Source organism: Thalassophryne amazonica, chromosome 3 (assembly GCF_902500255.1).
Source record: "Thalassophryne amazonica chromosome 3, fThaAma1.1, whole genome shotgun sequence".
Classification (NCBI taxonomy): Eukaryota; Metazoa; Chordata; class Actinopteri; order Batrachoidiformes; family Batrachoididae; genus Thalassophryne; species Thalassophryne amazonica.
The window spans coordinates 33,489,698-33,507,161 of record NC_047105.1 but is presented as its reverse complement, the minus strand read 5'-3'; the positions used below and the strand labels follow the sequence as shown (position 1 = coordinate 33,507,161).

The 17,464-nt window shown below is 39.8% G+C and overlaps 1 protein-coding gene across 1 annotated transcript in view; it reads left to right on the top strand.

Moving 5' to 3' along the window:
• Positions 1 to 127: 127 nt before the first annotated feature.
• The window catches only part of mov10a (Mov10 RISC complex RNA helicase a), a 48,304-nt gene continuing 30,967 nt past the window's right edge, over positions 128 to 17,464 (top strand). The window contains exons 1-7 of the mRNA XM_034166016.1: positions 128 to 377; positions 461 to 566; positions 2,706 to 2,884; positions 11,449 to 11,690; positions 11,794 to 12,040; positions 15,988 to 16,128; positions 16,211 to 16,373. Coding sequence (XP_034021907.1) covers positions 250 to 377; positions 461 to 566; positions 2,706 to 2,884; positions 11,449 to 11,690; positions 11,794 to 12,040; positions 15,988 to 16,128; positions 16,211 to 16,373 — 1,206 coding nt within the window. The 5' untranslated portion in view covers positions 128 to 249. The remainder of the gene's footprint in view (positions 378 to 460; positions 567 to 2,705; positions 2,885 to 11,448; positions 11,691 to 11,793; positions 12,041 to 15,987; positions 16,129 to 16,210; positions 16,374 to 17,464) is intronic.

Sequence of the window (17,464 nt, the reverse complement as noted above, 5' to 3'; positions counted from 1 at the left end):
CAAAACACGAGCCTGTGCGCGTGCAGCGGTAAACATGTTGTGGAGATCTGCGCTCGCGCCGCTCATCCTATCAGGTTTCACGCTTTGGGAATGTGCGCAAAAAACGCGCAAACTCCGTAATATGCAGCAGGAACACAAATCCAACAGCAAGGGAACGGCCACGCTGAGGAATATTGTAGGCGGTTTTATAAAGGTGATGAACTTCCTTATTTCGCGCAGTGGCCTGTTGGATCTGTTGCTGTCGTCAACATGCCGTCGTCTCTGGTAACGTCGCTTGAATCCGGGCTGGATTTCATTGAATTTCTGGGAGACAGAATATTGGACAACAACACCAAAAAGGAACTTCGTGATATTTACAACTCCGAATTCAGGGGCAGGTAGGATGAAATAAACGGCGGTGTGTGTGTTTGTGTTTCTCGTAGTTGTAATTAATAATGCCGCTCCGTGCTCCTTTTTACAGAGAAGGAATAAAAGACCCCAACTTTTCCAACATTATCTATGCCCTTCTGACGTTCAACAAAGCGTACATGAAACAGGGCAAAATCTACTTAAATGGCAAAACTCAGGTGAGAGCTGTTTAATCGCTTCTTTGCTGCTGTTGTCTGTATTTGGATTGTTGTTGTTGCGACGGTTTCGTTTTTGAAGAAATGAGAGCTTCCGGGTGTTGCCAGGTTTTTCTGAACAAACAAGCAATCCTAGTCTAGAAAACGAGTGTAAAATAGACACTTGTTTTTTTGAGAGGGTAATTCATGACCCGTAATAGTTTTTACACACATTAGTAGAATAGCCTAATTGTATTTTTCAGGTCCTTCCAGAGTGTTGAATCTTGTGTCTACAGAAAGTAATGAGGTTTGTTTATATGCAGTATATGAATTGATAAAACTAGTATTACAGACAAAAATGGACTGTATTTATATAGCGCTTTTCCATCTGCACCAGATGCTCAAACCACTTTATGGTGGTTTGACAATGCCTCACATTCACCCCGATGTGAGGGTGCTGCCATACAAGGTGCCCGCTACACACCAGGAGCAACTAGGGGATTAAGGACCTTGTTCACGCTGGGATTTGAACTGAGGATCCTCAGGTCTCGAGCCCAATGATTTAACCACTAGACCATCGCCTCCCCCAGTTTATAAAAGTTTATATATATATATATATAAAAAGAATCCAACAACAATGGCAGCTTTTGTGCCACAAATCCTTGTAATTGTTTTCAGTTTGTTGTAGGTTTAATTTTTTTTAACATAAAAATGAAATGCAGATATTTTCTTGTATTTATTCAGATTTGGGGGAAGGGGTGAAAGTTATTTTTCACAGCAAAAAATCCTGTAAAGCTGTAATGACTGGCTGATTAATCAACTATTAAATAAACATTCTTCTGAGATTTAAAAAAAAAAAAATCCAGATTCTTTGATTTAATTTTCCTAAATGTTGGTTTTTTTTCTACTTTATTTTACCATCTGCTTTACTCCTGTCAGGCAGTAAACTGAATATCTTTTGAGTTGTGGACAAAACAAGACCCTTTTAAAGGCGTTATTTTACACTGTGGATGGTTATTAATCAATATTTTTTACTTTTTGTTTACATCTGATGGACCTAACAACTAATTAATCAATTAGTTGATTTTGAAAGTAATCCTTAGTTGCAGCCTTTAGTATTTTGCTGTATTTAGCTTCTCACTCACAGATCATTGCACTGTCATGGACCATGGTGAATCGATGGTTACGGTTTGCAAACATGAGCTGGTGCAACGTGTTGCTGCATCTATCACGCTATGCGGTGGTTGCCACCCAGGCGGACCACCAGTCCAGCCCCATCTGAAAATATCCATCTACCTGCTGCAGTCAGGTGACAATTAGGCTTCCCCCTGGACATCTTCCAGTTGCTGGGGTGCTCACCACCATGGCACCTTAGTGCTGGATCACACTTGGGTGGAGTGTGCCATGTGGCTGTCGCTGTTAGCCTCAACTTCTTTCTTTAGGTTTTATATTTTTTACCTGCTCTTGAGGAAATGGCTCTTCACATAGGTCCTTACTTAGCCAGATCTTCCCCAGTCAATCTTGAATTATTTCATCATTCATAAGATTTTACAAGTAATTTAATCAATTTCTGAGATCTGTGCTTCTTTTTTAGAGGCATTTATCTGGGTTTATGCAAACTGGTGGCCCATCGAAATTCTGACACGGGGTTGAAAAACTGATCTTGAACTAGTCAGTCTTGAAAATATTTTTAAATACTCTTAAATGGAGATGAGGTGGATGTTATAACTGAACATGCAGTATTTTGATCAAAATGTGTGTGCAGTTGGAAAAATTTGTTTACAGTGAAATTCTATGTAGATTTATGTTTATTAATAAAGGATCCACTAAATGTATGTGTCAACAGTTTCAGAAAACAGGCTTTTGAGGACAAACATTGCTTATTAACAGTGATAACGTGCATTTAACCATATTTCTTGTTTACGTTTGATATTTGGGAGCCTGGGCATCTGTGTTATTTTAAACGAGAAATATGACATCCCACTTAAATGGCATTTAAGTCAAGATGTCTGTAGATTTGTGAAGTGTTTTTAAAAAGAATTACATTTTATTTTTAGCAGTGTACTTTACGTGCAAATAAGATATCTTGGATCAGTCCTTTAAACACCAGCTGATCTGACTGGGGCTCAGAACAGATTTTTTTTACTTTAATCATTGTTACAGTTTCGAGTGTACTGTGACCAATGGAGGAGACCTCGGGCGCCTCATGGTCAGCAGAGTCCCGGCTCCAGCCCTCAGAAGTCTTCTGGCACACCTGGGTCGTTATCCGCGCCCACGATCCCTGTGCTGACCCCCAAGAGAAAGCTGGCTACAGAAATCATTCGCAAGTTAAACACCAACAGGCAAGTTTCTGTGCAGGAAATGGTAATGTTTTTGTTTCTGTCTCATACTGGGACAAAAAAAGAACAGAAAATAGAAGAAGTGCTATGACCAGCCTGATTGGACTGAGTGTTTGGTGGTTTGCTTAGGCAGTGGAAAAGCCTAATCCAGAGAGTGAACAGAAGGATAAATGATTCCATCCCTGTAGCCTGTTAATACTAACTCAAAAAAAATGTTGATAAACTTGTAAGGCCCCATTTAAAAATAAATAAATATAAAAAATAAAAGAGTTCATCAAACCCCGCCCGCATGCTGAAATCAGCCTGCATCAAATTTTTGTTTTTTATTTATTTAATTTTTTTGGGGGGGGCAAATTTCATTGATGCCGGTGCAGCTTGTGCAAGAACGGGCACATCTGCCAGGTGGCAAGCATGCTTTGGCTGAAGACGGCTTAAGTTTACCGGGCCCAGAATGTTGCCACTTGTTGTCATTGACAACCACACACATGAGGACAGATTGCAGATAAAGCCAAGAAGCTGAAGTCATGGTATGGGGTTACTGGTTCGAAGCTGGTATAGATTATTTTTCTGTGGATGGAGTTGTAATCTTGTAATCACATTTTTGAGGCTATTGGCGAAAGTATTTGATTTAAATCATTAATGGATAAAATAACCTAAAAGTGATAGACTAATCTCTGAAGATCAGAATTTTATGCTGGAAGTGGATCCAAAATAGTAAATGCCATCATAACTTCCTGGAGCAAGTGTCACCATATAGTAAATTTGATACAAGACAGAGGTCCAAGCTGCAGTGATGAAACATCCCATGTACGATTTACACAACAGGCCTTCATGCCCCAAGTTTGTGGATCTGTGCTGGATCCGCTGTGGTGATCCTGAACAAAAAATAGGAGCAACTGCAAGGCACACGGCATGTATCTTTTTTTTTTTTTTTTTTTTTTTTTGAGTGCATTTACATCTTTTTACCAGTGTCCTGTTTCTAATGTCTACATTAACATGTTTATGTGAAACTCTGGGTGAAAAGGTACAGATTTCTGTTGCAAATATAAGTAAAACATACCAGTGAATGAAAGTTAGAAATGTCAGTGGCATTTCTTTTCAGATTGTCTTCATAGGGCCACAAAGAGTTGATCTTTTTAAATGAAAGATTTAACTGCTTGTTGCACCTTTGGTGTGCACAGCAACAATTGTTGCTACCTGTGTTCATAGGGAAGTGCTGCTAAGGATTAGCAGTGACTCAGGATGATGAGAAATTTCTGTTGTTTGTTTAGACTGCAGACACTTATTTCCATGTGTGTATGACTCAGGTTGGCTTTGAGAATATCTCAGTCTGTACTGTTTTTATCTCCCACCAACCATTAGGCTTGGGGATGGTATATAGAAACTTGCTTTATCTGGATAGAGGCAAGCTGTTGATGGACATCATTATGTCTCTGTCTATCACGTGTCATGTAACACTTTAGCTTTGCGGTAAAAAAAAATTGTGACATGGTGCACTTACTTACTTACTTCTGTCGTTTTTATCAAATTTCATGTCTGCACCATAAATTGCTCGTGTTTGGAGGTGTCCAAACATACAGCTTTTGAACCATGTGTTCTATTTTCAAAACACATTCCTTGGGTTAAGATGAATTCAGTGCACCCTGTTCGTGAAAAATTGTTGAACACCAATGTCTGCATACTGGGCCAAGGTTATCCATCGCTGGCTGGCTGTGTTGATAGAACAGGTTTTGTTTCTCCGAGTCCATGACAAAACATCTCATTGTTTTCCACACTAACTGAAGGCCACGTCTGTATTGTGGAGTCCTTAAGATGGTTCTGGGGGTTGCTAAAATCAGAAGACTCTGTGCTTTATGTCTGCTTGCATGTCCATCGGGGTCTCCTCCAGATATATCTGTTTATGTGCTTAGACTGCAATTAAACCTTTGTCTCTGCATCGTATTAGAGCTGCCACAAACGACTATTTTGATAGTTGACTAGTCAGTGATTATTTTTGCGATTAGTCGAATCATACGTAAATTGCATTTTATCTATCTATTCTGCTTATCAGTCCGATTCCTTATCGATTCCCTTATCCATACCTCCTGTGAATTTTCTGTGTGCTACAAGTAGGCTTTACAGGTTTTCTATGTTAACAACATTTTATTGAGTCTTAAAGTAAATAAATATGAAATTGGTCACTGGATCCTTGATCTCTGGACATAAATAAACTCTACATGGTGGATGCTTGATCTCTGGACATAAATAGAAAAAAATCTGTAGTTTTTGTCAAAAGCATTTCCTTTCAGACATTAACAGCATACGTATGCTGAGCTCTGCTGGCTGCTGGAGTCTGCAAGTCTGCAGCCATACAGTCTTGGGCTGCTGCACATCAGTGCAGGATGTCTCATTTTGGAAGGGAAAAAAACACATTTTGATCGATTGCAGTTTATCGTTTGTATTACAGTGTTTGGAAAGAGGTGTCATTTGATTTAAACAGTGATTGGCTTTGAAGTTATTAATTCCGAGCGGACTCTATCTTTCTAACTTAACTCGGTGGCACAGCGTTTGGAGCAACAGAATGGAGGACGATTCTCGTTTCTTTCTCGCAACAAGACAGGAGTCCCAGTTAGTCACTTTAATCTGCACAAAAGTGACTCACAATTGACATTGTCATGGCTTTGAGAGGGGATAAGAAGCAGAGTTGCTGCTTCTGAAGAGGAGCGAAGCAAAGATCCAACGAAGCAGCGGATTGATAGTAGTTGACGGTTTCAGTAGTCAACGTAGTCGTGAATAGTCAAGTAGTCGTGGCAGCCCTACGTTGTATACTGATTCCTTGTGGTCCTTGCTCGCTGGTCTCATCTCTTGCTGACATAACCCTGAAAATTCCACAACACACCCTATATTATACCAGATTTTCTGCCATATGTGAGTTTAAGGAAAAGATTGTATGATCAATGTTTAATTGTGTTCAATGTGCTTGTCAATTGTAAAACGTAGCATGCATCACATAGTCAGGATAGTGAGCCATAACTGGTGCATAAGGACTTAATTGTAAAATGTACCATATCCATGCATCGGAGTGCCCTTGCCATTCCGTGCAAAATTCTGCCTGAAGAGGGCGTGAACCGATACACGAACAGCCAACATGTTTGCCATAATTCCCATTTCAGTAAGTGTCTGATTTCATCAAAAATAAATCCTTAGTAACACTTGTTTGTGCCTGTTATTTGTCCTATACAAATCCTTCTCATTAATTAAATGTGTTTCTTGTTAGCTCAAAATTGTAGTGTCTTAACCTTTGCAAAGCTAGCTGTTCTGCTGGAACACTTCCTGCTTCTTGCACAAGAATTTCTCAAAATAAGAGTACATTTCGATTCCACTACCAGCGCTCATTTATGACGACATCACAGCTAATGGGTCTGTCACACCATGATGGTTTAACCAGCGTGTGCCGACGTATCAAATGCTGCTTATACAGCAGCTGACACTCTCTGTGGTCATCCAGAACACGTCAGATATGTCTATGTACATCAATATGCCTTGGAGATAAGTTCAGTGTAATTTGCGTGTAGGTTCAAAGCACATTACCTATAGGTTAGAAATGAGTTTTGGGTACACTAGACATTTTCTCTATGTATTTGGACTTATGAGTAACTGACAGGTAATGTGTCATTTGTCAACAGTCACATAACGCCTACAACTTATGCGGGAGGCCTACATCAAAAATATTGTGCATGCACAAAATTTTTTGACGACCTCATCATACTGTGACATATACTAGCATGCGTCATCATGATCTTAATGTATACAAAACTTACTCATAACTTATTCGACATACGCCAGCATATTCGCCAAATTTTTCATACGTCAGCATGCGCTGGCTAAATTGTCAAGGTGACAGGCCCATAAGATGCGGAAAAGAGGAGAAAAACATTTAGAAAACTTTTTTTGCTTTTATGTGTTTAGGATGGGTGTTTAACCAACTTTCTTCCAAAAAGGGGGGGTGGGGGGATGTTGATGCTCTGACCCAAGCTGACTTGGGTCTTGAATCAGACTACACTTTTGGTATTTCATCAGCACTGTTTCTCACCGCTGCTGAAATGTTAATTGTAGACCTCAGTTTATCATGATCGTTTGGGCAAAATGTGATGTAATCGGACTGATTGCATTACAAACATCTGCTTGCTGCAGGTTTTTTCCCCACCAAACTGATTATGACCACTAATTTGTTTTTTTTTTCTATCTTCCACCTCATCCATAAGCACCTTGATTCTGCTTTGACAATTTTTCTTGCACTTTGACTCAGCGGCCATGATAATTAAACATTTATCAAAAATAATTTGTAGTCCTAAGTATTCATGAGGTGTCACCTGCCATTTGTGGTTGAATGTGGGTCTGTAGAGGGTGCAGTATGAGCCTAATCCACCTGTGTGCAATTCCAGATATTGTCTCTTACAGAAAACATTGCTACAGGTGTGTGTACATGCGGTTTTATCAGTCCACTTTTGTCCATGCCTTTTTCAGCTTTTATGCTATTTTCCAAATGAGACATCTGGTGTGTTTCAGGTCTTATTTGGTCTCTCCCCACAGAGAAGAGGTATCTGTCTTGCTTCCACAGACTGTATGGGCTGGTTCAATGGGTGTGTCTCCCAAGAAGAGCAGAAGTCAGTCTTCTGTGATCTTCAAACATACCTTCAAATGGCAATCCAAGGTATATCTGAACATCACAGAAAACCATTCAGACTTTTTTTTTTTTTACTGGGGGGGTGTCGAGAAGTCCTAAAAGGAGCCAATTCAAGCCTTAGTTTTACTTCTCATAGGAGATTTTTGACATAGTCGTAGGATTGTGTGACTTGGAAGACATTTAACACGATCCCAATGATATTTAACAAAAGTTGGATAAAAGTGGTTTCATCTGTATGACTCCATATTTTTATATTTTGGATTTGGGGAAAAACAGACTATTTGAAGTGAGCTGCCTTTATTCATACAGTAGTGTTCAGAATAACAGTAGTGCTGTGTGGCTAAAAAGATTAATCCAGGTTTTGAGTATATTTCTTATTGTTACATGGGAAACAAGGTACCAGTAGATTCAGTAGATTCTCACAAATCCAACAAGACCAAGCATTCATGATATGCACACTCTTAAGGCTATGAAATTGGGCTATTAGTAAAAAAAAAAAACTAGAAAAGGGGGTGTTCACAATAATAGCAGCTTCTGCTGTTGACGCTACAAACTCAAAACTATTATGTTCAAACTGCTTTTTTAGCAATCCTGTGAATCACTAAACTAGTATTTAATTGTATAACCACAGTTTTTCATGATTTCTTCACATCTGCGAGGCATTCATTTTGTTGGTTTGGAACCAAGATTTTGCTGGTTTACTAGTGTGCTTGGGGTCATTGTCTTCACTGTGAACTGTGGCTTGAATTCAGAGTTTGGGGGTCATCTCACAAACTGTCTGCAGCCCTTGGACCCAAAAAGAGCAATTTTACTCTCATCAGTCCTCAAAATATTCCTCCATTTCTCTTTAGGCCAGTTGATGTGTTCTTTGGCAAATTGTAACCTCTTCTGCACATTCTTCTGTTTAACAGAGGGACTTTGCGGGGGATTCTTGCAAATAAATTAGCTTCACACAGGCGTCTTCTAACTGTCATAGCACTTACAGGTAACGCCAGACTGTCTTTGATCATCCTGGAGCTGATCAATGGGTGAGCCTTTGCCATTCTGGTTATTCTTCTATCCATTTTGATGGTTGTTTTCCATTTTCTTCCACACGTCTCTGTTTTTTTTTGGTCCATTTTAAAGCATTGGAGATCATTGTAGATGAACAGTCTATAATTTTTTGCACCTGTGTGTAGTTTTTCCCCTCTCCAATCAACTTTTTAATCAAACTACGCTGTTCTTCTGAACAATGTCTTGAACGTCCCATTTTCCTCAGGCTTTCAAAGAGAAAAGCATGTTCAACAGGTGCTGGCTTCATCCTTAAATAGGGGACACCTGATTCACACCTGTTTGTTCCACAATATTGACAAACTCACTGACTGAATGCCACACTACTATTATTGTGAACACCCCCTTTCCTACTTTTTTTCCCTAATAGCCCAATTTCATAGCTTAAGAGTGTGCATATCATGAATGCTTGGTCTTGTTGGATTTGTGAGAATCTACTGAATCTACTGGTACCTTGTTTCCCATGTAACAATAAGAAATATACTCAAAACCTGGATTAATCTTTTTAGTCACATAGCACTACTATTATTCTGAACACTACTGTATAATCTACTTTTTTTTTCTCAAAAGTCCTGTGGCTTTTCATAAGCTGAAATATAACACAAAATATAGATCAAAAGGGCTTTCCAATGTTAAAATCAAATATCCACTAAATCCATAATACGGATTAGATGCAGATCAAACTTGAGCCCTGGTCCCACTGAACAATGAATGAGCCATGTAGCATGTGTGTGTTTTTTGAGTTCAGTTATTCAACAAATGTGGGAGAATAGTGGCTCTTAGAGGCAGAATATTTGGCTAATGAGGCTCATCTCTGAGCGTGGCACTAATTTCAAGAAGTTCAAAATTTAGGACCTCTTCTCACATAGTACGAATGTGGTTGAATTGCTCTTGACGCAGGAATTGTGTGCAATATGTGTGTAAAATCGGAGCTGCCTCTAACACCTCATACACCTGTTGCTACAACCATTTGTGCACACCAGCGGCTGAAAGAGTGTGCCTTGTGAGAGTCCATTCGATCCCTCTCGTGGCAGGTGTCAGCCAAATTCCAGATAACGCACACGAACATCCAACACCACTCGCTTGGTACTTCGAAAATGTGTCGCCATTCGCGCTGTTAGCACGAAAACAGTCAGCAGGCAATCACTTTCAAGCTGGCGGCGAAATTTGTCTAACGGCCCCCATGACTGGAGTTGCCGAGTACACATGTGGAGTGTCTGTTCCCCCCACAACACGTGTGCTTTGCGCGTTTACCCCAACACGGAGCCGTTGACATCTCTGGTCCTGGACGTCACAGCTACAGAACACGTACAGTGTTTGACGGACACGAGTGTGTGTGTGCTTGCTGTCCTCACGTGGAAATGCATAAAAACATATATCGCTTTTGTGGCGGGCTGGAGAGTACACACAGTGGCAACTGTCCCAGCTGAAACAGACACTCAGTTCATGTGGACATGCAGCAGGCAATCTGAATGTCACGAGTGTCCTGTGAGTGACGCACCGCAGGACTATATGACAAGCTAACAGCATGACAATATGGCACTTATGCTGTAACAAATGCCGTTTGGTCAGTTATCACAATGCTTTTTTCTCTTTAAAAAAGAAAAAAAAAATAAGTGGAAGTGCATAGCTCTCTGATATGAAATAAAAAAATAAAATTATTTTTTATTTATTTTACGGAGTTAGTTTTGCTAATTCAATCAGTGTTAAAGGATAGGGATTTGTTCTGACTTTGACCAGCAACCTTGAAAATTGAATCAGTTCCTGCCTATCAGGATATGAATCCTCTGTAAAATTTTCATAACTAAATTGTGGGTTACAGGCTATTCACAAACAAACAGGTGAAAACATGATGGCTGCTCAGCTTTGTTGGCAGAGGTAAAAATGGGCTACTTTGGCACCATTGAGTGGATTTTGCCCTAACTGGAGGGAGTTGGTGGTTCAATCTCCAACTGCAGAAGATTGTCTGTCTTTGAGCAGTGCACAGATCCCTAACCTACTCGGCATTGGGCAAAATCCATACTTTTATACCCAGTCAGATGTGAGTTCAAGATGAAAAGAAAGAACAATCAAATTGTGAAAGTGTTTCTTAATTGTAACACTTGTAGTGTGTGTGTGTGTTTTTTTTTTTTTTTTTTTTTAAACTTGCCTCATCAAAGATGGAGCAGGTCTAGGGATTGCTTGTGTGTGCATGTTTGTCCTTGTGGTCAATGTCTATGCAGCAACTTGTCAAAGACCTTGTGTATGGAGATTAACATTCACTGTACTGCAAGCCGTTGGGCATGTTGGATTCTAATTGTGGCCACCTGGGGGCAGAGGGTAACAAGGACTTGGCCCCTGGGAGAACTCAGTCTGGGTTGGGGGTAGGGTTAGCCCCAGGCCCAGTTCACACCTGAGACAGAGTTTTCTTGTAACAGGGCAGAGTCTCTGAAACCTTGTGTATGTGTTATCTTGACAAAGACTTCATGGACCACAATGAAACTTCATCGTCATCTCAGAAGTTGTTTGATGCTGGGTGCATTTCAGTTCTAATAGCCACCAAGTCTGAATCCTTGAAAAACTGTGTATGCAATAATCTTGATGAAGACTTTGTTGGTCACACTGAAAATTGGTACACAAGGACACATAACCTTGGGGACACATCTGTTTTAAATTTTGCCTGCCAAGGGGCAAAGACTGAAAACCTAGTAATGCTAAAAGTACTTCATAGTATGTGGAAAAACTTGTTACTGTACCTTGTGGAAATTCAAGGTTGAACTTGGTGTATGTAGGTTAGGGTACATATGGCCTCTTCTTTATTATTTTTAATAAAATTTTGTTATTTTTAATTTCTCTCACCATCTTCTTGCAGGAAAGAGCTGACAGCCGACAAGGGGGGCATTGAGATCGCCTCTGATCCTGTGGTAAGCAGTGGAAAGGTTCAATTCACTGTCGACCATCTGAAGGAGTTGTTCGCCGTCAAGTTCTGCATCACAAACAAGGGGCCAAACTGTGTCAACTTCACGTACTACACCGCCCTGCACAAAATACGCTGCTTTACTCTGGAGGATGAAAGGAGAGTGACGAGAGTCTGTCCACTGTACCTCTGTCCTGGTGAGATGCCAACACTCATCAAAAACACGTCTGAACAGGTTGGTCACACCTGAACCAATTAATCCGGTCTGTTCTGGGTTTCACAATGGCTTTTTCTCCACAGGAGAAAACTATGATGTTCTGGTTCAGTACAGGCTGAACCACTTTGGGTTTTTCCCTGCTACAATGTACTTTGAGTTCTGCCTGGATCTGCCAGGATCTGTGCCCTTCTGCATTGTGAGGCAGATCGAAGCCACCGCCAGGACTCCGCTGGCTGTCGAGCTGGCCCCAATCGCTCCTTATAAACCGTACCAGGAGGTCACATACAAACCTGTCAACACCATAGTAGTGGACGGAGTACCTCCTGAGAGGTGAGACAGATCAGTACAAGGCTTGTGCCAGGAAAGGACTTATGTCTGATCATTATGAGGGCAGATTAAAATGATTTATGCCTCCTCCATTAAACTCCCCTGTGAACCTCAGTGCGTGATCACAAGCTGTTAATCTGCACTGTTTAAATATTTGATGTACATAACAATCGGTGCCACAGTCCACATCACTGAACTGATTATTTTTTTTAATCTCTGCCAACGAGGTTGTTTTGGTACTCCATCTCTAGATGGCAAGACTAGCATACATTAACACTTTTTTCTTTTAATTAATAAAATACGGTGGGTTAAGGAATAATTGAATTTAAGATGGCCTCTAGAATGTTTTGTCTTTTTTTTTCCTTTTTTGTTTTAATTGGTTTGTTCTTGGTAATTTTGAAATGGTTCCTCAAGCAACATTTCATCACAGTTCAGACTCTCCCCCACCCTCCAAGGCTTTTTGGGTTCCACCTTAATATTATCATTCCAAAAGTGGTGAGAACCAAATGTTATACCAGTTAATAACATTCCATGTAGGCTGTGTGACTATGTATCTTTCCAGCATTATTAAAAATAAAAAACTATCTTGATACAAGCTAGGCTACGCAAAGTACATGGTTTAGCTTAACTGGAGCTATCGAACTATTTCCAACATTATTTCTTTTTATATGTTAGTGTGTCTATCAGACATTGAAGTTTTATGTTTGACCAACATTTCTGCGGTACCTAGTGCAATACTGGTCTCTTCTGGCTGGAAACGGGGAACGTTAGTGCAAGCAGATATATTTGAATTTGTAAGAACAAATTAACCAGTTACCATAATGTCTAATAAACACTTGTGTTCAAGAGCATTAAATTAAGTTCCTAAAGTTTTTGTTCCCAGCAAAACAAGATACTTGTGGCCTGGGTTCCATTCCAGCTTATTAATTAATCAAAAACCTAGACAGAGCTTTAATTCATTTGAAAGCTTGTATCTTAGTCTTGTCCATCCAAATTGGAAGTCCCAAAAACCAGTTTTATTTGTTATTATCTATCGTCCACCTGGTCGTTACTGTGAGTTTCTCTGTGAATTTTCAGACCTTTTGTCTGACTTAGTGCTTAGCTCAGATAAGATAATTATAGTGGGCGATTTTAACATCCACACAGATGCTGAGAATGACAGCCTCAACACTGCATTTAATCTATTATTAGACTCTATCGGCTTTGCTCAAAAAGTAAATGAGTCCACCCACCACTTTAATCATATTTTAGATCTTGTTCTGACTTATGGTATGGAAATAGAAGACTTAACAGTATTCCCTGAAAACTCCCTTTTGTCTGATCATTTTTTAATAACATTTACATTTACCCTGATGGATTACCCTGCAGTGGGGAATAAGTTTCATTACACTAGAAGTCTTTCAGAAAGCGCTGTAACTAGGTTTAAGGATATGATTCCTTCTTTATGTTCTCTAATGTCATATACCAACACAGAGCAGAGTAGCTACCTAAACTCTGTAAGGGAGTTAGAGTATCTTGTCAATAGTTTTACATCCTCATTGAAGACAACTTTGGATGCTGTAGCTCCTCTGAAAAAGAGAGCTTTAAATCAGAAGTGTCTGACTCCGTGGTATAACTCACAAACTCGTAGCTTAAAGCAGATAACCCGTAAGTTGGAGAGGAAATGGCGTCTCACTAATTTAGAAGATCTTCACTTAGCCTGGAAAAAGAGTTTGTTGCTCTATAAGAAAGCCCTTCGTGAAGCTAGGACATCTTTCTACACATCACTAATTGAAGAAAATAAGAAGAACCCCAGGTTTCTTTTCAGCACTGTAGCCAGGCTGACAAAGAGTCAGAGCTCTATTGAGCTGAGTATTCCATTAACTTTAACTAGTAATGACTTCATGACTTTCTTTGCTAACAAAATTTTGACTATTAGAGAAAAAATTACTCATAACCATCCCAAAGATGTATCGTTATCTTTGGCTGCTTTCAGTGATGCCGGTATTTGGTTAGACTCTTTCTCTCCGATTGTTCTGTCTGAGTTATTTTCATTAGTTACTTCATCCAAACCATCAACATGCTTATTAGACCCCATTCCTGCCAGGCTGCTCAAGGAAGTCCTACCATTATTTAATGCTTCAATCTTAAATATGATCAATCTATCTTTGTTAGTTGGTTATGTACCACAGGCCTTTAAGGTGGCAGTAATTAAACCATTACTTAAAAAGCCATCACTTGACCCAGCTATCTTAGCTAATTATAGGCCAATCTCCAACCTTCCTTTTCTCTCAAAGATTCTTGAGAGGGTAGTTGTAAAACGGCTAACTGATCACCTGCAGAGGAATGGTCTATTTGAAGAGTTTCAGTCAGGTTTTAGAATTCATCATAGTACAGAAACAGCATTAGTGAAGGTTACAAATGATCTTCTTATGGCTTCGGACAGTGGACTTATCTCTGTGCTTGTTCTGTTGGACCTCAGTGCTGCTTTTGATACTGTTGACCATAAAATTTTATTACAGAGATTAGAGCATGTCATAGGTATTAAAGGCATTGCGCTGCGGTGGTTTGAATCATATTTGTCTAATAGATTACAGTTTGTTCATGTAAATGGGGAATCTTCTTCACAGACTAAAGTTAATTATGGAGTTCCACAAGGTTCTGTGCTAGGACCAATTTTATTCACTTTATACATGCTTCCCTTGGGCAGTATTATTAGACGGTATTGCTTAAATTTTCATTGTTACGCAGATGATACCCAGCTTTATCTATCCATGAAGCCAGAGGATACGCACCAATTAGCTAAACTGCAGGATTGTCTTACAGACATAAAGACATGGATGACCTCTAATTTCCTGCTTTTAAACTCAGATAAAACTGAAGTTATTGTACTTGGCCCCACAAATCTTAGAAGCATGGTGTCTAACCAGATCGTTACTCTGGATGGCATTTCCCTGATCTCTAGTAATACTGTGAGAAATCTTGGAGTTATTTTTGATCAGGATATGTCATTCAAAGTGCATATTAAACAAATATGTAGGACTGCTTTTTTGCATTTACGCAATATCTCTAAAATCAGAAAGGTCTTGTCTCAGAGTGATGCTGAAAAACTAATTCATGCATTTGTTTCCTCTAGGCTGGACTATTGTAATTCATTATTATCAGGTTGTCCTAAAAGTTCCCTAAAAAGCCTTCAGTTGGTTCAGAATGCTGCAGCTAGAGTACTGACGGGACTAGCAGGAGAGAGCATATCTCACCCGTGTTGGCCTCCCTTCATTGGCTTCCTGTTAATGCTAGAATAGAATTTAAAATTCTTCTTCTTACTTATAAGGTTTTGAATAATCAGGTCCCATCTTATCTTAGGGACCTCATAGTACCATATTACCCCATTAGAGCGCTTCGCTCTCAGACTGCGGGCTTACTTGTAGTTCCTAGGGTTTGTAAGAGTAGAATGGGAGGCAGAGCCTTCAGCTTTCAGGCTCCTCTCCTGTGGAACCAGCTCCCAATTCAGATCAGGGAGACAGATACCCTCTCTACTTTTAAGATTAGGCTTAAAACTTTCCTTTTCGCTAAGGCTTATAGTTAGGGCTGGATCGGGTGACCCTGGACCATCCCTTGGTTATGTTGCTTTAGACGTAGACTGTGTTTCATAATTATTGTATGGCCTTGCCTTGCAATGTGGAGCGCCTTGGGGCAACTGTTTGTTGTGATTTGGCGCTATACAAGAAAAAAGTTGATTGATTGGGTCAGGAATTTTTATTTTTTTTTATTTTGCTTTTGTTGATGTCAAAAACCTTTTTTTGGGGGGGGGGGGGCTGCATTGATTCAGAAACTCAACCAATTATACTAAAGTAAATGCAAATTGTGCTCTTTAATCTCAAGGTGAAAAGTTATATAAATTGTGGTATTCATTCAAGCACGCAACAAATTTAGCTGGAAATCCTGCACATCAAACTTATTTTTCTCTACAGTTCTGTGGTTCAACCCCTGAAGATTGTAATGAAATTAAGTGACTACAGGTACCCTTATTACCTAAAAGAGCTGGCTCGACAAAGGATGGAGGACTCTGGTCACCTGTCTCCAGCCACTAAAGAGAAACTTACATCAGTGACGTAAGAAACAGACCCAGTTCATTTACACGTCAACATGACCTTGTCTATGCGTAATTGTGACTAAAGCCATTTGTATGTTCAGAAATCTCCTGAAATGCCCATTAAAAATGAAAAACTATGCTCACCGGTTCCATCTTCTGCTGCACCTGGAAGAGATACAGATGGAGGTGGACATCCGGAAGTATGACCTCCACAGTGAAACCATGACCCAAGACCAAAACAACAAAAAACTGCTAACACTTACAGTAAGAAAATACAGCATTTACCCACACATTTACTCATTTATGGCAACCTGCTAGATATTGACCTTCCATTTTTTTTCTTAAGTTACAGTGGGTGTTAAAATAATTGACTCAAACAATAGACTTGAAGACCTGTCAGTCACACTTCAAAGATTTAATCTCGTACGAGAGCAGCATTCACGGCGCCACAACACATGCTGAATGTTTAGAGAAAAATGCTTAGCTCACTGTTGAGAGCTGGTGTCGCCGAGCAAACTGCCCACCCCCGCCTTCACTGCACATGCGTCATTTCGGAGTGTCAACAGCAATTCACCGATTACTGCCTCGTTTCTGCTTAAACGTCCCATAACGTCATGCTTCATCACCCTTACTCTTCAAAATTGGAACAAATACACTTCTCCATGCCTAAGCCATCCTTTCAAAGATTTTATTCAACAATCTGGTTAGAAACTCCACTGCCATCTCCTAAACGTATCCATTCCTCCACTGGTATGTCATCTGGACCAATTGCCTTTCCACCCTTCATCCTTTTCACAGTTGTGCTCACTTTACCCTTACTAATCCCTCGCATTTTGTGATTTATTTTCTCTAAATGATACAGCCTTTCTTGGTCTCTTGAATACACAGAATGTCTACATTTTTCCTCTCCATCACATCGGCCACCTCTTTCCCAGTCATACTGTGAATATATTCAAAGTCCCAACTTATAGTGGAGCAGATAACTGTAACAATTGTTCATTCCTGGAAAGAAGCAACAAAGTTGGCACAAATACTCCTTAGACATTACTCTTTTGAAAAAAACTGAGTAGCCACTTGAATTTTCAGTAGGCGGCCAGGTAGGGGTCAATTGAAGAATTACACAGGGGTCAAAATTTAAAAATGCTCCAATCATATTGAAAGCTATACCACATTATTTGTCGGATCACGATACCAAAAAGGTATAGTTTGGACTATCTATGACTGAATGTTATGGGGTAAAAACAACAAGAATGGTGACAAAAGTCAATTTCAGTTTGTACAGGGGTCAAAAGTTAAAGTTGCTCCAATTTTGGTAAAAATTGGTGCAAATTATTGGTTGAACTAATAGGATTAAT